Raw genomic sequence first — 27,254 nt, 5'->3', positions numbered from 1 at the left:
TTTAGGTCCCTACAGTGTTCAAGGTCACAGGGTCAAAGTATACCAGCCAGAAGGGGAGGAAAGTTGGCTCTATGGTATTGTAAGCCATCAAGACTCTATCACTCGTCTTATGGAGGTGTCTATAACTGAGGTGAGGCTCCATGTTATTTCATCTGAGGTCCATCCATCCCCTTACAGAGGGTGGTGTAGAGAAAGGGAGCACTTCGCTAGTGTAAGAAGACATGGGTTCCATTTCTGGCTCTGTCACTTAATGACTGTATGACCTTGAGAAAGGCTGTTCAGTTTTCTTAGTCTCAGTGTTCTCATCTGTAACTTAGAGGTAATTAGGTAACCCTCCACTGACCTCACAGCACTGTTTTGGGAACTGAGATAATGTATTTGAAAATGGTTTGAAATTGGTAAGAGAACACACAAATGTGAAGTGGTATCATATTCATAAAGGTTAGCAGTTAAAAATCAAGTCAGTTAGCATTTGCTTCTGTAATACTTAGCCACTCTCCCTGAGAGGCTGAAGAAATGAATTTTTTCTAATGAAGTAAACAGAAAAAACATAGCATCTAGAAATACCTGGAGAATAGTCTAGGAAAAACAATAGATGAGTGTTTTGAGTCAAATAAATATTTATTTATGATGTCTTTGAATTGGTTTCAGACTTGCCCTAAGCAGTCACATGTAATGCAGTTTATTTATTTGTTTATCATTTATGCTTAAATGATATTTAAAAAATATTAAATTGGGGCCAGCCCTGTGGCCGAGTGATTAAGTTCCTGCGCTCCCCTTTGGCAGCCCGGGGTTTCACTGGTTCAGATCCTGGGCACGGACATGGCACCACTCATTAGGCCATGTTGAGGCGGCGTCCCACATGCCACAACTAGAAGGGCTCACAACTAAAAAAATATACAACTATGTACTGGGAGGATTTGGGGAGAAAAAAGCAGGAAAAAAAAAAAAAGGAAGATTGCCAACAGTTATTAGCTCAGGGGCAAATCTTTAAAAAAAAGATTTAATTAATCTTCATTTAAAAATTTCAAATGATACACAGATATATAAAGTAGATATTGAAAGCCACCCCTTCTCCTAGGCAAATATCACTCCCTCAAATGGTAACCATAATCAACACTTTGGTATATATTTCATATTCTTCCAAATATGTTGTTTGTGTGTGTATAATATTAATATATTACCTATTTATATGATAATTATATAAATCACACTTCATTAACTAATGGGATCCTACGGTACATACAGTTCTATAACTTACCTTTTTTACTTAATTGTAAATTATCATCTTTCTGCGTAAATATATATAAAAATCTGCCTCATGCTTTTAAAATAGATGCATACTATTCCACTGAATGGATGTATCAAACTAATTTAATCTAAAATTGACAGACATTTAAATCTTCGCCAGTATTTTCACTAATATAAATAATGCTGCAGTGATTATCCTTGAACATATATCATTGCACACTGTTTCACATTATTGGAATAAATTCCTAGGTGTGTAATTGCTAAGTCAAAGGATATGCACATTAAATCTGACAATATCTGTCAAATTGGCCCCTCCCAAAAGCTTTTGTTCTTTAATAGTAGAGAGGTGAGTTTTGTTTAGCATAGTGCTTTTAATGATTATTGGTACTGAAGTTTTTTGGTTTCTGTAATGAAATGTAACAGAGTAAGAAGGTTTTAGAGATGCAGAATTTGAAATTAACATCCCTAAAAGAGACACTTGGGCATTGAACACAATTCTGTCATTCATTCTAGTAGGGGAGTAGAAATAAATGAGATGGTGCTGGCCCTGTGGTGTCATGGTTAAGTTTGGTGCACTCTGCTTCAGTGGCCCAGGTTCACGGGTTTGGATCCCAGGCGTGGACCTCTACCACTTGTCAGTCATGCTGTAGCAGCAACCCACATATAGAGTGGAGGAAGATTAGCACAGATGTTAGCTCAGGGCTAATTTTCCTTAAGCAAAAAAAAAAAGATGAAGATTGGCAAAAAATGTTAGCTCAGGGCTAATCTTCCTCAGCAAAAAAAGAAAGAAAGAAAGGGAGAGAGAGAGGAAGGAAGGAAGAAAGAAAAAGAAAAAATGAGAGAATATGAGATAATTAGATAGATTAGAAAAATACATGGTTACATCTTTGGTGGACAAGGCATTAAATCTTTTTTCCTCCCTTTTTCATATTTTCTGCTATCCTGCTCCTACTGTAGAGTGGTGAGATCAAGTCCGTAGATCCCAGACTGATCCATGTGATGCTGATGGATAATTCGACGCCTCAGAGTGAGGTACAGTAATAGACTGAGACTCCGAGCAGACTCATGACCTTGCATTATCTTGTTATGTGGATTCCTTATGTGTGTGTGTTACCCTGGATGCCCTTTGGATTTCAGCTCTAGCCACTGTACATTTCTTGCTGTTCCCACAGTCTTGTCTAGTTAAGGGAGGCTACTCTGAAGAAAGAGACCTAGTCTGAGAAAACCTTTTTAATCATGGCTGTGTTGCCTAGCCATTTTAAAATCCATGGCCTAACTATTTCTTCTTACATTCTTTTAGGACAGGTATGTTTGAAAGATACAGCAGACAGTTAAAGCTGTAATAAGCACTGGTAGTATTCATGACCTATCCAGTAATAACAAATGGAGAAGCTACATCCTCTTTTTTTTTCCATTTGGTGGTAGTGAGCTCCAACTGGTTCTGAAATTCCATATCCCAAGAAGAAGCAAATCAAACAGGTGCCCAGTTCAGTGCTCAGCACACAGTGGATTACTCCATACTTACCATGAACCAGGCCAACACTTACTTCATTCTGAATTATCATGGTCCCCTGCCCCCCAAAAAGATACTTTATAAATCAGGGCCTGAACCAGTCAAGGAATCTTGTGTGAATTTCCTTCAGTAGGACATTGACTAGGACAACCAGCTGTGCACATATTCCTCATAGTCTTTTAGCACCTCTGTAATATTGCTGTCTTGACCACTCCTGCTGAGCGTACAGTTTTCCTCATCATCTTTATCCAGTCATTCTTGACTTGATAAAACAAGATCAGGGTAGGAAAAGAAGCATCAGGGTTAAATTTAACAGCTCTTTACAACATATTGTGTTACACAAATAGGATAAATCTCTTGACTGTGTTTAAATGGCTAAAAATACCTGTTAGTTTGATGGTGTACTGGGTCCCTTTTTCATTTTCTTCCTTATTTAATTAATTCATTAAGCACCTATTATATGCCAGGTACTGTTCAGCTGGCCAGATAGTGCTGGAGAGTACTGGTCTCAGTATTCTAGGTTGTCTACTCACGTGTGAGTAGCTTGCCATAAGTAGGACATATAAATAAGTTGTTGCTCAGGAAGGTTGCTATGAGCCAAGCTCTACAAGTTGGCTGGATGAGTTAGAAGTGAGATTGTGGTTTTCAGCAGCAGATGTTGATTCTTCCCTTTTCAGCTTTGCCATGATGTGACTATCTTCTTAGCTAACAAAGTACAATTATTATTGACAGTTCTGCCAAGTTTTCCAGTAACCCTTCTTAGAGATCCATAGTCACCTTGTCTCCTTGAATGAGTGAGCAAGAAAGGAGAGATTTCATTGATCATGCAGAAATAGTTCACAACAGTGAAAACTGAATGATGATAAATGTTGAAGAAAGGATAAAAAAAATTTGAAGGAGCAAATGAAAACAATTCTTAGCAAACAGAAGCAATTCTTGAATGAAAGATTTAGAAACTTAGATTGATATTACCAAAAGTATTGGGGAAACAAATAAATCTTGAGCTTTGGTTAAGAGTTGTAGAAGGGGGGCCGGCCCGGTGGCGCAGCGGTTAAGTGCGCACGTTCCGCTTTGGTGGCCCGGGGTTCACTGGTTTGGATCCTGGGTGCGGACATGGCACCTCTTGGCAAGCCATGCTGTGGTTGGCGTCCCACATATAAAGTAGAGGAAGATGGGCACGGGTGTTGGCTCAGGACCAGTCTTCCTCAGCAAAAAGAGGAGGATTGGCAACAGTTAGCTCAGGGCTAGTCTTCCTCGAAAAAAAAAAAAAGAGTTGTAGAAGGAAGTTAAGGGAGAAAACATGGAAATGAAGGCAACAAAAAAAGGAAAAGAAGGAAAGAAAGAAGGAGAAAAATATAGAAACTAGAGATGACAAGAAGAAATATAAAATTTGAAAAAGTTTGTTGTAACAGCTATTATAGTGATTATAACAAAGATACAGATCTGCACAAAGAATCTATAAATATTCAAGGGCAGTAAGAGTAGATTAAGTTGGTGAATATTAATGGCTAAATAACTGTGAGTCACTAGCTTATTGGCACCTCAACACATTTTATCTGAAAGTTAAAGCTAAAAAGAATACCCGCTTGTGGTGGGATACCAATCTAGGAATGTTCTAGATATACGTCCTTGCTGCACAAAGTTTGCTTGAGAGAATGTTAGCTGTGTCCCAAGTCACCTGCCCCTTGACCTTCTCAAAGAAGGAATTTATTCAGATAGGAGTTGCCCCTTCTGATCCTGTATCATTTAAGATTATCTGACCTCTTAAATAAAGCACAAGTAAGATTTCATGAGATAGGCTAAAATTATTGGAAGAGCCAAAAGACTTGGCAGTTTATGATAACCTGGTTTTTTTGCTTTCCTCTCTCTAATGCTTTGAAATGAGGTCTAGAGATTGATTGCATCTTTATAGTATCTAAAAGCAAGCCAAACCTATCTCTCTTGGGCTCACTTTTCCTTTGGTCACAGACTTGCAAATGTTGGTTTTCCTATTGTTAAATTGTCACAAGTTTTTAGAGACTTTTTATTTCAATACTTGAAATGCCAGTTTCTGTCAAACAAGGAGATAAATGTGAAATAAAGCAGACTTTTTTTCAGCAAGGGGCAAATGAGCTCCTAGCCTACCTCCAGCAGTCTATTTTGTAAAAGAAATTCCACAAATTTTTAAAACCCTCAAAAAAGTCCATTTGAGGAAGTAGTGCATTTTGTTTAAGGGAAAGTTTGCCAAGTGAGGTCTAGTAACCATTATCTTGAATATGTAGATATAAACTGAGTCACAGGAAGATTGGAGCTTTTTGACAAAGGGAATGTAGAACTGGCATTGGAACTTGGAAACTTGTGCCTGCTTTGATTGTCTGCTTCTAGAGATAGGAAAGAGCTAATGGTTTATGGTTTTCACAGGATGGAAGGTCCATTTTAATAAATCTTTTTTGAATTTTGTTTTGTAGGGGGGTACGTTAAAAGCAGTAAAATCTTCCAAAGGAAAGAAGAAGAGAGAGAGCATAGAGGGGAAAGATGGCCGGAGGAGGAAGAGTGCTTCGGACTCTGGGTGTGACTCTGCATCAAAGAAATTAAAAGGAGACAGGGGTGAAGTAGACAGTAATGGGAGCGATGGAGGTGAGGCGAGCCGAGGGCCCTGGAAAGGAGGGAATACCAGTGGAGAGCCAGGGCTGGATCAGAGAGTCAAGCAGCCACCGACTACATTTGTCCCCCAGATTAACCGCAACATTCGCTTTGCCACTTACACCAAAGAAAACGGCAGGACTCTGGTGGTGCAGGATGAGCCTGTAGGTGGAGACACACCTGTACCTTTCACTTCATATTCTACAGCCACAGGTCAGACATCTTTGGCCCCAGAGGTGGGTGGAGCCGAAAACAAAGAGGCAGGAAAAACACTGGAACAAGTTGGCCAGGGCCTGGTGGCTTCAGCAGCTGTGGTCACTACCACCAGCTCCACCCCAACCACGGTGAGGATCTCAGACACTGGCCTCGGAGCAGGGGCTGGGCCGGAAAAACAGAAAGGCAGCCGGTTGCAGGCCCCAGGAGAGGTGAGTTGTTTCAGGGGCAGATTTGCAAGATTTGGGTTCACTCTTTCACCCTACTTTGTTGTTAACACATTGAAAGGCATTTCAAATGCCATAGGGAAGGAGTATTTCTGAGATGTGCTTAAATTGTACTCTGTGGATAGTCTTTTATTGCTCACTGGACAAATGTGTATATTTTAATAAGTTTATCAGCTCTTAAAAGTCACCTGAACAATTGGGCTAATCAAAAACAGATTATACAATCCAATTTAATGAGATGCTAATATAGATCTGGTGGGGAATCTTTTTAAATTATCTATTTAGTTCATGTAGTGGTTGAGCCTCCACCAGGCCTATGAGAGGCAAGGGTGATGAATTACAGTGTTGGTAATAGTGAACACTATAATTAAGCCTATGTGAAAGCTACTATCACCAACCCCTGTTTTCATTTCATCATTTTCTATGATATTTTCCTTTGAGGCTGGGCTTCTTTCTGTGATTTGATATGGCTATAAAAGCTTTTTTCTTTTTTAATACTAACTTAATCTTTTAAAGCCTTACCTGGGAAATTTGATGGAATTAATCACAGTAGTATCCAGTTTACTATGTTCTTTGTCTGGTATGCATGTATTGTTGCTAAAATGGAACTTTTGTTAAATACATGTTAGCATCAAGTTGACTCCCCAATCAAATTTGAAACAATATCAAAATCAGTTCTTACAATCTTTTGACTCTTATTTTGGTCACCAAGGTATCATTTATGATGTGAGTCATATTTTTTTTCAAACTGGCTGTTAACTTAATCTGGAATATGAAATATAAAGATAAAATACTAAATGATTTTTTAAATTATGTATAGGAAACTACTGTGTGCTAAGTACTGTATATTATAAACAAAGAATTGAAATCCCTATTTGAAGGAGCTCACATCCTAAAATGGAATTATTTTAGGTACAACAGTGTCAAATAAAACAATGTCAGATAAAACAAATGGCATATACATTTCCTCTGACTTCTTCCTCTCCCTAGCAAATGCAGCTTGTTAATCCCTAGTGTGCAGGGATGAAGAGGGAGGTAAAATGTCCAGGCAGAAGAGGAAAAGGCCTGTAAATGCAAATTTCACACTGTTCATGGTTTGTCCTCTGTTAGTTGATCAGAATTCCCAGGAGAACTAGGTGAGGATCTTATGTGGATTTCCAGTGTGTGTGAGTCATCATATTGCCCAAATTAATTAAAATCAACTCCATGTCAACGGCAATGTGGATGTAAATGGGGATTACAAAATAGACCAAATTTTGTATGCTACAAGAAGAGATCCACTGAATGCTGTTACTCTTGGAATAGCAAAGCTGAATAGATGAAATATGGATTCAAAGGGCATTTTCCAAACAGGTTGGAGAAATTTCTCTGACTGTATCAGTAATTTTGCTAATGTGTCAGCCTCTTGGTATTCTCCTAGGATATGATTTAAAGTACAGAAATGGATGTTTCCATTATGATGTCAAATCTAAAATAGGGACACAGCCCCCAGGAAACCTCTTGCCCTAAAACTTGAGTTGAAATCAGTTTGTCATCACTTTCTTCTAAGCAAAGGGTTTGGAATTGAATCATTTGAAGGAAAATGAAGGACCTTCCAAGTTATTTTTCATTCGTGTGTGTATTTATTTTTAAAGGGTACCTTTAGTAGTGAAACCTGAGCTACCCACACTGGTTCCTTGCAGTCATGCAGGTGTCAAGGCTCCTGGCCAAATTCTGCTAGTGAAACAACGGCAAAGCCTCAGGGCTGTATCTGTCTGGTCTCTTCTTTTTTCTTGGGGGTGGGGGGTTTAAGTCAGTGGTTGTTGGTTAGTGGAAAGGAAAAGAAGAAAGAATAATAATCTTTAAGTTTTTAACTCCGAAATGCCCTGAAGCAGTCTCTGTAGCAAATGTCAACTGGAGGCAAGCCATAGGTGGCCTCCCTGGTTCTCATGCCTCTATGCAACCCTCAAGGACAGTCCTAATATAGACTCCTCTTGCATATTTAAAGAATACCTTAAATAAATGGAACCCCCTCCCCCCTTTTTTAACAATAGCTCTTTCATTTATTTGGAATATTTTTGTAGTTGTGGCAAAGTAACATCTAACACAAAAATTACCATTTTAACCATTTAAAGTGTACAATACTGTGGAATTTAGTACATCCACAATGTTGTGCAACCATCACCACTGTCTAGTACCAGAAATTTTCATCACCCCAAAAGGAAACCCCATATCTGTTAAGCAGTCATGGAATAATTTTTATTTCCATTGTTTTAAAGTGAGTGTTTAGGGATATTATCCTCTACTACCAGAAAGTTAATTTTTTTTAGGAATCTATTGTTTGTAAATCAAGTCCTAGGGACTGGATTTTCTTAAATTAATAAGTATTACATAAGGGCTCATATCTACCTGTGGATGTTTCTCTCTGTGTATGTATACGTGTGTGTAATGCATATGAAAGTGATCCTACCCTTCTTTATTCATAGCAGAAGTTAATACTTTCAAGGTAAAAAAAGGAAAGTGTTTATTCATTCACCATTTTGTTGTGCTGAATGCTTTTGTTTCATGGGTATATCAGTATCTACACTTTTCCTACTTGGAGACTTGTTAGATCCTAATGATAACAAAAGCGTTCGGTAATTAGTGTGCTTTCTTTAATTAGCATTTTTAGGTCTAAATTCAATTGAAACAGATACTTGTCTTTTGGGTTGACTTGAATCCGTAAATAAATGGCCAAATTCCAAAAGGGTCCATCTTGGGAAGTTTCAGACTAACAAAGAAAATGATTTTCCTTAATGTACAATGGGCTTGTTATGGGGCTAAAGTCACTTTTGTAAGATGGATAATTTGCAATAGCTTAAATAAATCTAAGCTTTAACAATAGCCCCAAAGGTCACTGAGGTAGATTAATATTACAGGGTCAGTAGGTATATTTCAAAGTAAAAGCTAATGTCTGTTCAGGAACACTTTTCTCCAATTTCCTGGTGAAGTCTTCATTTCCAAATAGATACTGAGAAGCCTACACGGCCTGCTAGTGCTGTGACAACCAATTGGCTAACAACCGAGGGAGTGGCAGGATGAATGACATCTTGCTATCTCTAGCTCACCTTGCTAAAGATGCCCTCTGTATGGTCTGTGGCAGGTTTCTGCCCTAATGCTGGTGAAATCTAGTCAGTAGAGCAGTTTTCATGGATTTGTAGGAAAGAAAAGTTGATTGATCCACAAGAAATGTTGGCCTAGGTCCAAAGAGGTCATAAGGTTGTCAGGAGAAGCCAGCATCACTAACTCAGGCTATCTTCTTTTCAGAATTCAAGAAATTCTGTTCTGGCCTCTTCTGGATTTGGAGCATCTCTTCCAAGTTCATCACAACCTTTGACTTTTGGAAGTGGAAGGAGCCAGTCCAATGGGATTCTAGCCACAGAGAACAAACCTTTGGGCTTCTCTTTTGGCTGTAGCTCTGCACCAGAGTCTCAGAAAGACACTGATCTCTCCAAAAACTTGTTTTTTCAATGCATGTCCCAAACTTTACCCACCAGTAACTACTTCACTACCGTTTCAGAAAGTTTGCCTGATGATTCCTCCAGTCGAGACTCATTCAAACAAAGCCTTGAGAACCTATGTAAAGGCAGGTCCACCCTTGGAGCAGACACTAAATCTGGCTCTAAGGCTGGCAGCTCTGTGGACCGGAAAATGCCTGCAGAGTCCATGCCCACCCTCACGCCAGCCTTCCCACGGAGCCTCCTAAATGCCCGCACCCCAGAGAGTCATGAAAATCTATTTTTACAGCCCCCTAAACTGTCCCGAGAAGAACCCTCTAACCCTTTCCTGGCGTTTGTGGAGAAAGTTGAACATAGCCCTTTCAGCAGCTTTGCATCTCAGGCATCAGGTAGCTCTTCTTCTGCTACCACTGTCACCTCCAAGGCAGCACCCAGCTGGCCCGAGTCTCACTCTGCAGATTCAACATCTTTAGCAAAGAAGAAAACCCTCTTCATCACAACTGACTCCTCCAAACTGGTACCTGGTGTTCTAGGCTCAGCTCTTACCACTGGGGGTCCAAGCCTCTCTGCCATGGGGAATGGCCGCTCCAGTTCACCCACCAGCAGCCTCACCCAGCCCATTGAGATGCCTACACTCTCCTCGAGCCCCACAGAGGAGAGGCCAACTGTGGGGCCTGGGCAGCAAGACAATCCCCTCCTCAAAACCTTTAGTAACGTCTTTGGCAGGCACTCAGGCAGCTTTCTGTCCCCCCCAGCAGATTTTTCACAGGAAAACAAAGCTCCTTTTGAAGCTGTGAAAAGGTTCTCACTGGATGAGCGAAGCTTGGCTTGCAGACAGGACTCGGACTCCAGCACCAACAGTGACCTGTCAGATTTGAGCGACTCTGAGGAGCAGCTGCAGGCCAAGACTGGCCTGAAGGGGATTCCGGAGCACCTGATGGGGAAGCTGGGCCCCAATGGGGAGCGCAGTGCTGAGCTGTTGCTGGGCAAAGGCAAAGGGAAGCAGGCCCCCAAGGGCCGGCCTCGGACTGCACCCCTGAAAGGTGATCCTGCTGGGGCTATACATGGGCTCTGGCACTAGCCTCAAATGTCTGTTGTGTTCTTGGGCAGCGGAGGCCCTCTTTTTGATGAAAGTTTTATAATCTTATAAAATTACATAGCCAAAAAGGTCCAGCAAAGGTTTCTCATCAGACCTCCTGATTCAGGGTAGGATTGCATCAAAACCAGACTGTAAGAGGGGTGTCTGTCCTATGTAATGATAATCCCACAAAGGAAGATCCTCAGTCTTCCTTGATAAAATGTTTGTTTATGAACTCTTTCTGTGTTTTTTTTTCTCATCTCTTTCTACCTCCCTTTGACTCGTTCTTTTGAATTTACTTAAGGGGAGTTACTGAGTACTCGCATCTATTCTCAAATAGCAGCCTTTTGTGGACTGGAAGCAAAGAGAATCACTCCTCAGTTTGATTCTCTCTGGCACATATATAAGGCTTTAACACCTTTTCCAAAAGCCATTAATTTCTGTGGTATGAGGTTATGGTCCAGAAGTGTGTAAGAAAATTTAATGGTAAAAGTAGCTGTTGTCATTAGGAATTGGTATCCCATGGGAGTCCAAGAGTCCTTGATTAGTTAGAACAGTCATATCATGAAGGGCTAGAGGCAGATGGCAGCTACCTTCTGCCTTCTTGGGTTTTCTTCACCCATGCCCAGAGTTGTGTTACTGTAATGGGGCACTTCCCACAGATTCTCCGTAGTCCTTAGCAACCAGTTGAAGCCTCTGTGCTCCCTTCGCTCCCTTTCTGCAAGGATGGACCTGATGGGTGCATGCCCAAGCAGTGCAAAGAAGAGTGGCCCAGGTCAGGACAAGTATCTGTCCCCAGGATCATGTTATTGAGTCTCATTTATACCTCTCATGACTAACCATTTCTCCTCCCTCCCTTGCTACAGTTGGCCAGTCAGTCCTGAAAGATGTAAGCAAAGTGAAAAAGCTGAAGCAGTCTGGAGAGCCCTTCCTGCAGGATGGGTCATGCATCAATGTCGCCCCTCACTTGCACAAGTGTCGTGAGTGCCGCCTGGAGCGGTATAGGAAGTTTAAGGAACAGGAGCAAGATGATTCCACTGTGGCCTGCCGGTTCTTTCACTTCCGGAGGTACCCAAACTACTGTCTGTCTCCTTCCAAGTTTCCATTAATGATACATAACTCCCACTCTTCCTCTGAATCTGTAAGCACATCTCACCAACTTTCTTTGTTTTTCTTACCCCTTTGCTCTCAGGGTCTGTGCTGAGGCTCTGTCATAGTAGCCACTTAGTTGTTTGGATTGTGAAATGACATGTGGCTTTGTCGTTGGAGAATTGAACTTGAACAATCTCAGCCACCAGCCCCTGAGCTACGTTGAGTTACTCCTAACTTGGGTTCCATTTGAAACCAGTGGTATAAGCAGGACTCCGTTTTGTATTATGGTTCTGCCTGACCACTTTCTCCTCTCTTCAGTGCTAGAGTCCCTTGAGTCCCCTTGAGAGAAGGAGAAGTAAGATTAGAAGATAACGTGAAGCATCTTTGAAGTAGAGATAACTGATGAAAATCCTAGGAATGTCCCCTGCTTTTACCAAACAACAGTTATTTAGTCACTTTTCTTCTCAATAAATCAACGATCTTTCAAAAATCTTTCATTTTTAAAATAAAGAAATCTGAGTGGTTTATCCATGTGGTATGGATTCACTTATTCAGCAAATGTTTATTGAGCACTTAATGTGTGCCAGCCATTGTTCGGGCATTGAGGATTAAGCAGTGCACAAAACCATCAAATTCTAGCCCTCAGGAGGTTAGCATTATAGTTGGGGAGGGAGACAGTAAATAAGAAAAAAAAGGTTAAATATATGGTCTGTCAGCTGATAATAACTTTGAGAAAAATAAAGAAGGGAAAGAGGATTGAAGTATGAGGAGGCTAGAGAAGCTACAGTTTTAAAGAAGATTATTTATGTAAAGACGTGAAGGTGGTGAGGGAGTGAGCCATGCATTTCTCTGGGAGACACGTATGCCAGGTAGAGGGTACAACAAGAGCAACTGTCCTGAGGCTGGAATATTCCTGGTATCTTCATGGAGCTAGGGTAGCTAAAATAGAGTAAGCCAGGGAGGAAAGGAATTGAGGTCAAAGAGTTAATGATGGGTCCACATTTTAAAAGACTACTCTAAGGGCCTTGGCTTTCACAGTGAATAAGATCATTGACAGTTTTGAGTTGATGAGTGACACGGATGAATGGTTTAAAGGAGCATTGTGGCTCCCTTCTTGAGAATAGATTACATTAAGGCAAAGGCAGAGAGAAATTAGGAGGCTGTTGGAATTATCCAAGTGAGAAATGATGGTGACTTAGTGCAGGGAATTAGCGATGGAAGTGATGAGAAGTGGTTGGATAAAGGGTATATTTTGAAAGTACAGCCCACATGATTTTCTGATGGGTTAGATGTGGAGTATGAGAGAAAGAAAAGAGTCAAGGATGTGTCTAGGGCTTTTGGCCTGAAAACTGGAAGAATGGATTTCCCATTTACTGATAAAGAGATTTCTTGGGGAAAAGCAGGTCTAGGGAGGAAAATGGGGAGTTTTAATTTGGGCATGTTAAATTTGAGATGCCTATTAAATTTCCAAATGGAGATGTTGAAAAGGCAGCAGGATGTACAACTCCAGAGCTGAGGAACAGCTCCAAGTAGAGATAAAAACTTATATTGTCACTAGGTATTTAAAGCTGTGAGTTTAATTGAGATCACTTATGCAGTCAGACTGTACAGAAGAGAAGTAGTCCAAGGACTGAGTTCTGGAGCTCTCCAACATTTAGAGATGGGAAAGATGAGGAGGAACTAGTAAAGGAGGCTGAGAAAGAAAAAGCCAGTGAAGTATTCTGGAAGACAACTGAAGAAAGTATTTCCAGGAAGGAATAATGAACTGTGGCAAATGCTGCTAATTGGGTCAGGTAAGGTAAGGACTGGAAGTGACCATTGGGTTTAACAAGGGGGAATGACCTCATCAAAAACAGTTTTGGTAGATTGGTAGAGGAAAGCCTGATGGAGTGGATTAAGAGAAAATAAAAGGGAAAGAAACTGGTGACAATCAGTATAGATAACTCTTTCAAGAAACTGCTCTAATAAGCAAATAAATGGAGGAGAATGTAGGATCAAGAGGTTTTTTGAGATACAGATTTTTAGAGGATTTTTGAGATAGCAAGTTCAAATACTGACAAGAATGATTCAGCAGAGAGAAAAATAGATGATGTAGAAGAGAGAATTAGTGGAGGGATGCCTATGAAAGAGGATAGAATGCAGAGCATAGGTGAAGAGATTGGTGTTTGCCGGGACCTAGTGCATTCATAGTAGCAGAAGGTCACATGGAGTATATGGGCCCAGTTGCAGGAAGGTATGGTACTGTGGTGGTGGGAGCTTCAGAAGTTCTCTTCTGGCTCTTTGTATTTTCTCAGTGGAATACTTAGCAAGGTCCTTCCTCATGGAGAAAGTAATATTGGAGGTTTTAAGAGAAAGGAGAAGATATGAAACGTATCTAGGAGAGGGGGTGCACCAGGAAACTGTATTATGACTGCCAGGCAGCATTAAGGGCTCACCTGACGTAGGTAGACATGAATTTAAAGTGTGACAGTGAGCATGGCTCTGTGTTTTTCTCTGGTCACAGTTCAGTGGCATTGGCGTAGGTGTAGTACAAGTGGACGGAGAAACTGGTAGGCATTCCTTGGGACAGCTTTTTAGAGAACCCAGGCCTCATTAAGTCTTAACAAGCAGAGAATGTATACTGTCTTGGTCAAATATGGTGAAAATTCTTAACTCAGCCTGATTCCTGTTAACTCTCATTTAATTTCTTTTAGGTCCTAGGATTTGAGGTGTATGTTAGTTTGTATTGCTGCTGCTATTTTCCATGTATTTGACTGTCTCCCTTCCTATCTCAGGTTGATCTTCACTCGAAAGGGAGTACTCCGTGTGGAGGGGTTTCTGAGTCCCCAGCAAAGTGACCCCGATGCCATGAACCTGTGGATTCCCTCTTCCTCCCTAGCAGAAGGGATAGACCTAGAAACCTCAAAATACATCCTGGCCAACGTTGGGGACCAGTTCTGCCAGCTCGTGATGTCCGAGAAGGAGGCCATGATGATGGTGGAACCACACCGTAAGGCACCCTGTTGCTCGCCTTCCAGGCACTCCTAGTTGGAAACTTTCATTTTCTTTTGCTTAAAAGGAGGAGTAGAAGGAGTGGCAGGTGGCATTTTCTATGGATGAATTAAAGCTGATAAGACTTTTCTTTATAGCAAACTAAATAGTTGAGGCCCTAACTATATCCAGCAACCCTCATTCTTTCCGTCTTTGGCGCTTAACAAACCAAAAACTCCTTCCCTGCTTGCCTTTCATTTTTGTAGCACAGCTGCCGTAATATGCATTTTGATCCCTATTTGAGGTTGGTTCACTCTGAATGTTTTCAGTTTTCTTTGAACAAACTTGTATTAGTAAGCAATACTCTGTGATTTATGAATACATGAAGTGCTACTGGGTGCCATGTTTCACTCCTAGAACCCATATTATTCACACATTTATGATATTTCCATGTCTGTGAGATACTGTACTCTATTTCTAGACCAAGGAAAATTGTACTATGAAATTATGTGCCACATTTCAAGATAAAAATTCTCTCATTTCAAATTCCCCCAAATTGAAAATTTTATAGTATCTTAAGTAATAATATGTGGCATTCATTCTCTGTTAACGTTTGTTCAGAAATAGTAGAAATTCCATGTAGTTTGTTTCTCTTACAATTAGAGAAACGCAAACTTCATGAACCTTTGCGGTTTATAGCTGGACAAAATGGCTTGAGTAGGAATCAGTGGATCTGGGGTCTTTTGCTGTTGTTTAGGATGGTCACTGCCAACAATATTCCTCCTCTTCTTTCCACCAGAGAAAGTGGCATGGAAACGAGCAGTGCGTGGTGTACGGGAGATGTGTGATGTATGTGAAACAACTCTCTTCAACATCCACTGGGTTTGTCGCAAATGTGGATTTGGGGTCTGCCTTGACTGTTACAGGCTCAGGAAAAGCCGTCCACGCAGTGGTAAGCTAATATTGTCTTGTGCAGTTCTAAAGGTAATCTGTCAGTGGAGGAATGGGACTTGGAAAAGAAGTAGGAATGGGTTTATGCCCCCTCTTTAGCTGCTTAGCTTCATTCATTACAATTGCCAATACTCCAGCCTAACTAGGAGAACTAAAACAAGTCAAGAAGGGTTGTTCTTCATCTCCCTTTGTTTGCTTTTTTTTTTAAATAACATCTTTATTGAGATATAATTCTCATGTCATAAAACTCACCCTTTTAAACTGTACAATTCGAAGGTTTTTAGTATATTCTAAAAGTTGTATGACCATCACCACTATCTATTTCCATTTTCATTATTCCCCAAAAAAACTCTTGTACCCATTAACAGTCACTCCCCATCCCCATCTTCTCTCCACTTAACCCTTGGTAACCACCAGTCTACTTACTGTCTCTATGGGTTTGTCTATTCTGTACATGTCATATATAGACAGTCCCCAGCTTATGGTCCTTCAACCTACAATTTTTCGATTTCACCATGATGCAAAAGTGATAATGCGGTCAGTAGAAACCATACTTCGAATTTTGAACTTTGACCTTTTCCCGTGTTAGCAATACGAGGTATGATACTCTCTCATGATCCTGGGCAATGGCAGCAAGCTACAGCTCCCAGTCAGTCATGTGATCACAAGGGTGAACAAACAGTACACTTATAACCATTCTGTACCCAGACAGCCATTCTGTTTTTCACTTTCAGTATAGTATTCAATAAGTTACATGAGATACTCAACACTTTATTATAAAATAGGCTTTGTATTTGATGGTTTTGCCCACCTGTAAGCTAATATAAATGTTCTGAGCACATTTAAGATAGGTTAGGCTAAACTATGATATTCAGTAGGTTAAGTGTATTAAATGCATTTTTGACTTATGATATTTTCAACTTAATAATGAGTTTATCAGGCCATAACCCCATTGTAAGTTGAAGAAGATTTGTGAATGGAATCATACAATATTTGGTCTTCTGTGACTGGCCTCTTTCACTTAGCATAGCATTTATAGTTTCATCCATGTTATATAGCACATAGTACTAATTCATTCCTTTGTATTGCCAAACAATATTCCATTGTATAGATATACTACATTTTGTTTATCCATTCATCAGTTGATAGACATTTGGCTTGTTTTCACTTTGGGCTATTATAAATACAGATTATTGTGTGAACTTATGTTTTCAGTTCTTTTGAGTATATACCTAGGAGTGGAACTGCTGAGTCATATAACAGTTCTTTGTATCCCTTTCAGGAACTGCCAAATTGTATTCCAAAGTAGCTGCACCATTTTATAATCCCACCAGCAATAAATGAGGGTTCCAATTTTTCCACATCCTCACCAATGCTTGTTCTTGTCTGTCTTTTTGATTATAGCCATTATAATGGCTGTGAAGTAGTATTTTGTTATGTGGCTTTGATTTGCATTTTCCTGATAATTAATGATGTTGAGCATCTTTTCATGTCCTTATTGGCCGTGTGTTTATCTTCTTTGGAGAACTGTCTATTCAAATCCTTTGCTTCCTTTTATTGTTGCTTTATCTTATTACAGGCCAAGAATCCTCCTTGCCCCTTGACCTCCTCATTCTTTCCTCTTCAGAGAAATAATACCAGTTCTACACAAACTCTTTCAGAAAATAGGAGGAAACACTTATCAACTCATTTTATGAAGCCAGCATTACACTGATATCAAAACCAGATGAAGATAGAGCAAGCAAAGAAAACTACAGATCCAGTATCCTTCATGAACATAGATGTAAAAATCTTTCATAAATTTAAGTAAATTTAAATCTAGAGATACATAAAAAGAAAAATACATCATGATCAATTGGGGTTTATCCCATTAATGGAAGGTTGGTTTAATATTTGAAAATCAGTCAATACAATTAACTATATTAATAGCTTAAAGACCATTGATTATCTCAAGAAATACAGAAAAATCATTTGTCAAAATTCTCAACAAACTATATCATGTGTTCTCTACAGGGGTGAAAATTGGTTCTTGGCAGAGGCAGGGGAATTCTAACATATAATGGTTTATGCCCTTCCAGAGGGTCACAGTACATAAACAGTTATACAGTATATCTTTTATTGAAAAAAGATTTATTGAAATTTCGAGGTGGGAAGTACAATTATCCCCTCTCTTCCCCAAATAAAGATCTAGAAAGTTTTTTAGAGGAGTGATAAAGAAATAAAGGTTGAAAAACACTGAATTAGGTATAGATAGGAACTTCTTACATAATGTGAAAGACTGAGTTTTTCCCCTTAAGATCAGGAAGAAAGCAAGGATGTCCACTTTTCACAACTTCTATTCAACATTGTACTGGAGTGACTAGTTAGCATTAAGAAGTAAAAGACAAAATCATAACAAAAAAAATATAGATTGGATATAGACTGGAAAGAAGCAAAATGGTTTTTATTATCAGATGACATGATCATCTATATAGAAAATCCCAAAAAATCTACCAAAAAGCTACAAGAACTGGGGATTGGCCAGTGGCATAATGATTAAGTCCATGCACTCTGCTTCAGCGGCCTGGGGTTCGTGGGTTCAGATCCTAGGCACAGACCTATGCACCACTCATCAACCCATGCTGTGGCGGCATCCCACATACAAAATAGAGGAAGACTGGCACAGATGTTAGCTCCGGGCCAATCTTCCTCAGAAAAAAAAAAACTACAATAACTAATCAATGAATTTAGCAAGATTGGAAGATATAAAATCAACATAACAAAAAACAGTTGTATTTCTGTATGCTGTCATTGAACAATTAGAAATTCGATTTTAAATGAATATAATTTATGGTCACATCAAAAAAACATGAAGTACTTACAGATAAATTTAGCAAATATGTAAAAGGCACACAGTAAAGACTACAACATATTGCTGAGAGAAATTAAAGAAGACTAAATAGATGGATAAATGTACCGTATTCATGGATAGAAGATTGAATATTAAGATGTCAATTCTTCCAGATTGATCTATAATTAAACATACTTCCAATCAAAATCCCAGTAGGCCTTTTTGTATAAAGTGACAAACTGGTTCTAAAATTTATATGAAATGCAAAGGACTTACAATAACCAAAACAATTTTGAAAAAGAATGAAGTTGGAGGATTTATACTTCTTCAAGACTTACTATAAAGCTACAGTAATTAAAATGCTGTGGTAATGCAACAGAACTGAGAGTCTAGAAGTAGACTCAGGCATACATAGTCAACTGTTGTTGACAAAGGTACCAAGATAATTCAATGGGGAAAAGATAGTCCTTTCAACAATTGGTATTGGAATAAAATGAACTATTTTTACTCAGATTATATAGAAAAAAATTAACTTTTAAGTAAATGATAGACCTAGACATAAAAGAATAGAAAATCTTCTTGTCCTTGGGTTAGATAAATATTTCTTGGATAGGACACAAAAAGCAAAAGAAAAATTGTTATCAAATTTGAAAACTTTTGCTCTTCAAAAGACACTTTTAAGTAAGTGAAAAGTCAAGCCACAAACCGGGAGAAAAGATTTGCCAATCGTATATTTGCTAAAGGACTTGTATCCATAATAAAGACCTCTTGCAACTCAGTAACAGGAAGACAACCCAGTTTTTAAATGCACAAAAGATTTGAACCAATATTTTGCCAAAGAAGATAGATCAATGGAAAATAAGCACATGAAAAAAGTTATCATTCCTCATTAGGGAAATGCAAATTAAAACCATAATGAGAAACCACTATGCCTACTAGGATGGCTAAAATTTTAAAAACTGACAGTACTAAGTGTTGTCAAGGATGTGGAGGAACTAGAAATCTTAAAACATTGCTAATAGGAATGCTAATTGGTACCATCGCTTTGGAAAACATTATAGCCATTTCTTATAAATTTAAACATAAAATAACCATATGACCCAGCATTCCACTCCTAGGTATTTATAAGAGAAATGAAAAGGTGTCCATACAAAGACTTGTACTTGAATGTTTATAGCAGCTTTATTCGTAATAGCCAAAAATTGGAAACAATTTAAATGTCCACCAGCAGATGAATGAGTAAACAAAATGTCGTACATCCATACCATATGGAATACTACTCAACCATAAAAAGGAATGAATTACTGATACATACAACAATATGGGTGAATCTCAAAGTCATGCTAAATGAAAGAAGCCAAACACAAATGACTATATACTGTATGCTTTCAGTTATGTGAAATTCTAGAAAAAGCAAAACTTTAATGTTAGAAAGTTGATCAGGTGGCTAGGGGTTGAAGAGAGGTGTATTGACTGCAAAGGGCTCGAGGGAACTTTAGGAAGGGGATGGAAATGTTCTATTTCATGATTGTGATAGTGTTTATACAACTGTATACATTTGTGGAAATTCATCAAAGTACACACTTTAAATTGTTGGATTTATTATATGTAAATTATACATCAGTGAAGCAGATTTTTTTAAAGTTAGCTATCTTCTTTGGCCCATGAGAAAACTGGCCTTTAGGGTCTGAAACTCCGACTCACTGAGAGGGGTACATCTTGTGACCCTCATTAAAAGAGTGAAGTCATTTTATTTCCATTTCAGAGACAGAAGAGATGGGTGATGAAGAGGTTTTCTCCTGGTTGAAGTGTGCAAAGGGGCAGTCCCATGAACCAGAGAATCTCATGCCCACACAGATCATCCCTGGCACAGGTAAAGAAATTACTTTTTTAGATTTGGTAGGGAAAAAAATGTTTTACTCACACACCATAAAATTTGGTGAAATGGTTTATCTCAGCCTGATTTTTTTTAAGCCTCACAGATTTCTCTGAGAATTTGAATTTTTAGATATATATGTTAGATTATATGTAGCCACTACACATACTTTGCTTCACCTTTCTGGTCGGAGAGGTTGGCTACTTTTCCAGATAATATTTTACATGGCTTTGGTTGGCAGGACCAGAATAGAAGAAGCCAGTCTCCACATTTTCAGAAAGACCTTTGGTTTTAGACTTATAAAATCCAGTTGAAGCTAACCAAATCTCTTGAATCCATGAAGAAGGCAGCTTAACAGTAGGAACAAATGGTCGCATTTGTGTCGCAGTCCCAGTTTACTTCTGTGATTCCTCCAGAAAGTCTGTATTTCCAGCTTCCACACTTCTATTAACATACAGGCATTGAAGATGGTGAATCTGCAAAATTACTGCCTGTTTTCTCTTCTACTTAAGAAAGTGTTGCAGGGGGCACCCCCTGCATCCTTTATACCCAGTACTTCCAAGCAGAAGGGCTCCCTCAATGCAGTGGTAGGATACCTGCTCCCTGCTGGTCCAAGCGTTGATTAAAGGTTTGTGTAAAGTTTACATTGATCTTTTTTTTTGTTTTTTCACTTTTTCTTTTTCTTTAGGTATAACTTACAGCAAAGTACATAAATCTCAAGTACACAATTCAAAATGTTTACGTACTCTTGAACATTAAGGAACCTACCCCTAGACTTTCTCCTGGAGGACACCTTGTTAATGTTTACTGGAGGAGGGAAGAGAATGTGGCGCTTAGTGGTTAAGAGTGCACAGAGCTTTAGGGCTAGATCTACCTGGGTTAAAGTCTTAATACTTCCATTTACCACTTACATGTACTTGAGCGAACAACCTAACTTCTCTGAGTCTCAGTTTCATGATCAAGAATTGAGGGAAAAAGCTGCTACCTCATTGAAATGTGGTAAGGATCGAGGGAGATTAAATGAGGTCCTTAGCACAATGCCTGATGCATGTAAGCATTCTAATGTTTATTGTTATTATTGTCTTTTTTCCAGCTCTTTACAATATTGGAGACATGGTACACGCTGCTCGGGGCAAGTGGGGAATTAAAGCAAACTGCCCTTGTATCAGTCGGCAAAACAAATCTGTGTTGAGACCTGCTGTCACCAATGGGATGTCACAGGTAAAGTGATGTGAGTGGGTATAACTGAGTGAAACTTAAGATCTTAGTACCAGGAAATGCCTCGTTTTCACCTCTGTTGTGCCAGGATCCTGTAGGATTCCTGGGGAATTAGGAGATGGGAAGCCTTTCTAGAGAGAACCCAAAAAGAGTTACTCAAGGAATTTTAATCCCCCTGACTAGTACGAATTTCTCTTCTTCATCTTTAAAACCAATTCAGACTTGGTTAATAAATAGCACAAAGAGTGGGGCCGGCCCTGTGGCCTAGTGGTTAAGTTTGGACACTCCGCTTCAGTCGTCTGGGGTGTGTCAGTTCGGATCCTGGGCACAGACCTACTGCTAATCAGGCCATGCTGTGGCAGCATCCCACATGAATGAATTAGTATGACCTAAAACTAGGATATACAACTATGCACTGGGGCTTTGGGGAGAAAAGAAAAAAGAAGAAGATTGGCAACAGCTGTTGGCTCAGGGCCAGTCTTCCGTGCCAAAACAAGGAGACAAAAACCACGAAGATTCTTTGCATCTTATCACGATTTATACCTCAGGGTCCTTGTAGAGGTGAAGATTATTAAAAAGGTTACTAGGAATACAGTACTATCTGTGTGCATTGTCCCTGTCCTTGTTGTGTTAGCTACAGAGGACAGAAATATGACGATTGGCTTGCTGAGCTGGGATCATTGTACCCTGAAAGCAATCCCAAGCCTCCAGAGAGAGGCGTGGTTTTCTCATTGCTCTGTCAGAGGTGGAGGTCATGCCAGTTTGATGGTGACTATTTTGGACAAGAGGCTGTTTTAAAAACACACACACACACGCACACAACTAACTGCTTACATTTGGAGGCCCTTCCAGGAACACTGCTAATACGTGGTCAGTAAGAGGCTCAGGGATTAATCCTGAGGACCTCAAGATATATTTTCAGTAGAGTTGACATTAGAGTAAATCATCTGGAAAACTCAGTAATAGAATAATAAACATTTATTGAACATTTATGTGTGCCAGGCACTATGCTAAGCTCTTGGCATATAGTATCTCATTTAATCCTCAGAATAGCTGTCTGAAGTCAAGTTCTAATCACCAATTTGCCATCGCAGAAATTGAGCCTCAGGCATGCTAAAAACTTTTATTTTCAAGTCTTGTTCACTGCTCTTTCCACAGAACTTAGCATAGTTTCTATCGTGTCATAGGACTCAATAAATATATGTTAAATTAATGAATGAATGAAATAGCAGTTTATGGGACGGTTTCAGACTGTTTTTCCAGATCTATTTAGTGTCAGCATTATTACTATTTGCGTTTGTTTGTTTTGTTTTGTTTTCCAGTTTTATTGAGAAAAAATTGACATACATAGCGTTTTATTTTTTCTACACAAGGACAGCTTTCTAACCATGTTGGTCTTCTGTGCTTTAGCTTCCTAGCATAAACCCTAGTGCCTCTTCTGGAAATGAAACCCCCTTCTCAGGCGGAGGAGGATCTGCAGCAGTAACAACTCCAGAGCCTGACCACCTTCCCAAAGCTGACGGCACTGACATCAGATCTGATGAGCCTCTGAAAGCAGACAGTTCGGCATCAAATAGCAATAGTGAGCTAAAAGCCATCAGGCCCCCTTGCCCTGACACAGCCCCACCCTCCTCTGCCCTGCACTGGCTGGCGGATTTAGCAACTCAAAAGGCTAAAGAAGAAACAAAAGGTGAGATACACACAAGCCTCTGTCCTGCCTATGGGTGGAACACTTGAGTTATTCTGGGATTCTTCAAGCTCACACATTACCATCCACATTTATGAAACATGCCACTTGTTTTCTCTGGCTGATCACATAAAATGAGGGAATCTCTTTCACCTTCCTTCTAGAAGTGGAGCTTTTTTTTTTAAAGTCACATGCCTGGGCTCTATCCCAGACCTCTTTAGTCAGAACTGATACAAGGCTTTTAACAAGTTTCCCAGATGGTTCTGTTATACAGCCAGGGTTGAGGGCTAGACTTAGTTTTCAATGGGCACAAGAATCACCTGGGGAATCGTTAAAAATGCAGATTCCTGTGCCCCACCAAAACTATTAAATGAGGATCACTTAGAGTAAGACCAAGAATCTCCATTTTTAACAAGCACTCCAGGTGATTCCAATACAAGTATTCTGGAAACCCACTTGAAGAAACACTGTCTTAGAAAGTGAGGGAGACGAAAGATGGATGGGAACAAAAGGAAGTTTGAAATCCAGATCTGGAAAAGAAAGGAAGAAGTAGGAGAGCTTCTCCTTGGCCATGAGACCTGCCGTAGTCATAGCTCATCAGGCTTGGCCCAGACAAACCGTACGTAGTTTGGGGGGCAGGGGAGGGGAGAGTCTTCCCTCCTTCCCAACTTGACTGATTTTTAGGAGTCAGTTGCCTGCTGGGTATTCCTTGCCATGCCTAATGCTGTTCCTGGTTATATTCTTACAGAAGCAGGGTCCCTGAGGTCGGTGCTCAATAAAGAGTCTCATTCACCCTTTGGGCTGGACTCGTTCAACTCCACTGCAAAGGTCTCTCCGTTGACTCCAAAGCTTTTTAACAGTCTGTTACTGGGTCCCACTGCCTCCAACAACAAAACTGAAGGCTCTAGCCTTCGAGACCTCCTTCACTCCGGGCCCGGAAAGCTTCCTCAAACCCCTCTGGACACAGGCATACCCTTCCCCCCGGTCTTCTCTACATCCTCAGCAGTAAGTGTCCTCTCTAAGGCTCTAGGCTTTGCTGCTTTTCCATGAAAACCATCAGAGATCTGATAACTGGGTTAGAGGGTATGTGGGTGACTTGTGTTCTCTGCATTGTCCAGCTGACAAGATCTCTCTTTACATGAAGTTTTGGGAATGTTTGTGATCCTTTTAAGTAGTGAACCTTTTGTGCCGTGTTAGGAAGTCAGTAGAAATTGAGACATTGAAATTTTGCAATCAGCAGCAGAAATCACTTTATTTTCTTGACAGACATTACATTTTTTTTTTTACCTAGGCAGTACCTCCATAGCATATTCTCTTGAGTATCTAATAAACAGTTCAACCTAGCACATCTGAGAGCACACTCCTGATCGTCTGCCTGTAAGCCTGCTCCTGTAGTTTTCCTCTCTTGGTCAGTGGCATCTCCATTCTTCCAATCGCTCAGCCAAAAATCTTGGAATCATTTGGGACTCCCCTCTCTCACATTTCATATCTAATCTGTCAACAGATCCTTTCAGTTTGATCTTCAAAATGTGTTCAGAGTCCACCCATTTCTCATCAGCTCCACTGCTTCCTCTCTTTTCTGAGCCAGCATCCTCTCTTGCCTGAATTTTTGCAGTGAAATCCTTACCAGTCCCTTTTATTTCTTCCCTTTCCACTCTACAGTCTATTTTCATCCTAGCAGCTATTGTGATCCTTTTAAAATGTAAGTCAAATCATGTCACCTCTGCTTAAAATCCTTCAAGGTCTTCCTGTTTCTCATAATATAATCAGGGTCCTTTCAGTGAACTATAAGGCTCCAGTCCTATGTGCATCTTCCCCTCACTTCTTTGACTTCAGCTACCGCTCTTCCTCTTGTTCACTGCACCTCAGCCACACCCACCTCCTTGCTGTTCCTTGAGCATGGCTCGGCCTGCTCCATCTTGAGAGCCTTTGCCCTTATCCTTTCCTCCACCTAGAACTTTCCCATGTAACTAGATGGCTTGCTTCATCAACTTCCTCTGCCCCCTCCTGAAATGCTACCTCCTCAGTAAGCCTTCTTAGATCACTCTTTTAAAAAGTCCTTCCCACTCCCATCCTTCACTCAAATTGGTTTTCTCTGCACTTATTTTTTCCATAGCGCTTATTACCATCTGACTTACTGTGTGTTTTATTTATTATCTGTCTCGCCTCTCTTTAAAGGCAGTTGTTTTTTTTAAAGATTGGCACTTGAGCTAACATCTGTTGCCAATCTTTTTTTTTTTTTCCTTCTCCCCAAAGCCCCCCAGTACATAGTTGCATATTCTTTTTTTTTTTTCCCCTGGTTTATTTCCCAAACCCCCTGGTACATAGTTGTATATCTTAGTTGCAGGTCCTTCTAGTTGTGGGATCATAGTTGCATATTCTAGTTGTGAGTGCCTCTGGTTGTGCTAAAGGCAGTTTTGACTGTTTTATTGACCACTATATCCCTAGTGCCAGTGTTTGATACACAGTAGGTGTTTAGTAAGCATTTACTGAATGAATGGATTCACAAGGTACAAAATTTAAAAGATACAGTGAAAAGTCTCCTTCCCACCATTATCTCCCAGCCACCTGTTTCCCTTTCTGGAGGTCACTGTTGTTTCATGAGTGTCCTTTCAATGATGTTATCATGTATATATAGTTTTTCCCCCCTTTTTACACAAATGTTCTGCACAATTACTTTTCTGTTTTCAGTTTATATATCTTGGAAATAATTTTGAACAAGTACATAAACATGTTTCTCATTCTATTTTATGATTAATGGCTGAAACTTAATGAACTATGGGTGGTTGAGCCCTGTACAATGTAGGTTGTTTCTCTTTTGGATAAGTGACTTAAAAAAAAAAGATTACTTTGGGCTCTATTTTTTACCTGCTTGACCCCCAATTCTCCTTTTTCTTTTTTAATTTTCCCTGGATGTATATTATTACGTGTACTCTATAGAGATAATGATTAGTAATACTTGAGGTACAGGATTATCCAGTTTACAAAGCCCTTCCCCTCCTTCAGTTCTGTGACCTCAGGGGTATGTTGCTTTCATCTCTGGGCCTGAGCTTTCCCATCAGCTAAAACATGAGAAATTCTCAGTGAGGTGGCAGCAGGGGAAGAATGGGCAGTAGGGGACTATTTTCAGAACATGTAGTTCCCCTCGGATACTCTGGTACACCTCTTTATTGGGGTGTGATCCCTGCAGTCTACATGTATATGCTTAAAACAAGTTAAATGTCAAAGATATTTCTTAGGTCTCAAATCTCTTGAGGCACAGGAGATCTTTCTATACTTTTCTTTCATAAATGTAGAGCAAAATATGAAGGATAGGGAAATTTAAGATGTTGACCTAACAGACTCACTCCCCCCTCCAATTACAAAAGACATTTCAGTAACTTTTATGAAATTTAATCAGGTAGATCAGAACTCTTTCTTGTAAATATAACTGTGAGACAATTCTTTGAATGCTTTTTTTGTGGTGCTTCAAACTTACCTGATGGATTTGTGTCTGGCAGGGAGTAAAGAACAAGGCCAGCCTACCCAACTTCCTCGACCACATCATTGCCTCAGTGGTAGAAAATAAGAAAACCTCAGATGCTGCAAAGCGGGCCTGTAACTTGACTGATACCCAAAAGGAGGTAAAGGAGATGGTGATGGGGTTAAATGTGTTGGACCCCCATACCTCTCACTCCTGGCTCTGTGATGGGAGACTTCTGTGTCTCCATGACCCTAGCAACAAAAACAATTGGAAGATCTTCCGGGAGTGTTGGAAGCAAGGCCAGGTAAGCAAGAATAAGTAGTTCCCAGGGCTAGCTGTCTGCCTGCCTGTCTGCCTGCCCACCACAGCTACCAGGATAGTTCCAGTCCTCTCTGGCAGATTTTTTGCCAGGGAGATTTAGACAAAGGAAGTTTGTTGTAGACAGCCTTGCTACTTCAAGTTTTCTTGGATTTTTAAAAATCAGAAGATTCCTAAAAATACATTGTGGATCCTTTTATTTCTAAGCTGTGTAGCTCTGTGTTCTTAAAAGGGCAGTTGAAATTCCTGTGAGGTGGCAATCTGGCATTAATGACACCTTTAGAGGAAAATCCTTACGTGTGATATGGGGTGAGGCGAAGGTGGATGTAGGTAGGGGGTACTTTTCTAAGTAAATGTTTCAAGGCCACACAAGTTTGTGTGATAGTGTGATAACATTTCCTGATTTTTATACTTTAGGAGGTGATTGAGGAAGGGGGAGGTTATAGAATTGTCTGGATAGTTTTTTATT

At 39.9% G+C, this 27,254-nt stretch overlaps 1 protein-coding gene across 1 annotated transcript in view; it reads left to right on the top strand.

Annotated features, from left to right (window-relative positions):
- The window catches only part of KDM3B (lysine demethylase 3B), a 56,164-nt gene that overhangs the window by 20,374 nt on the left and 8,536 nt on the right, over window positions 1-27,254 (top strand). The window contains exons 5-16 of the mRNA XM_046666254.1: window positions 6-130; window positions 2,209-2,283; window positions 5,212-5,811; window positions 9,112-10,345; window positions 11,247-11,448; window positions 14,247-14,461; window positions 15,242-15,394; window positions 19,989-20,096; window positions 21,193-21,320; window positions 22,728-23,007; window positions 23,753-24,009; window positions 26,505-26,771. Coding sequence (XP_046522210.1) covers window positions 6-130; window positions 2,209-2,283; window positions 5,212-5,811; window positions 9,112-10,345; window positions 11,247-11,448; window positions 14,247-14,461; window positions 15,242-15,394; window positions 19,989-20,096; window positions 21,193-21,320; window positions 22,728-23,007; window positions 23,753-24,009; window positions 26,505-26,771 — 3,644 coding nt within the window. The remainder of the gene's footprint in view (window positions 1-5; window positions 131-2,208; window positions 2,284-5,211; window positions 5,812-9,111; window positions 10,346-11,246; window positions 11,449-14,246; window positions 14,462-15,241; window positions 15,395-19,988; window positions 20,097-21,192; window positions 21,321-22,727; window positions 23,008-23,752; window positions 24,010-26,504; window positions 26,772-27,254) is intronic.

This window comes from Equus quagga, chromosome 7 (genome assembly GCF_021613505.1).
Source record: "Equus quagga isolate Etosha38 chromosome 7, UCLA_HA_Equagga_1.0, whole genome shotgun sequence".
Taxonomy (NCBI): domain Eukaryota; kingdom Metazoa; phylum Chordata; class Mammalia; order Perissodactyla; family Equidae; genus Equus; species Equus quagga.
The sequence above is the reverse complement of the archived record's forward strand: the minus strand, read 5'-3'. Positions and strand labels throughout refer to the sequence as shown.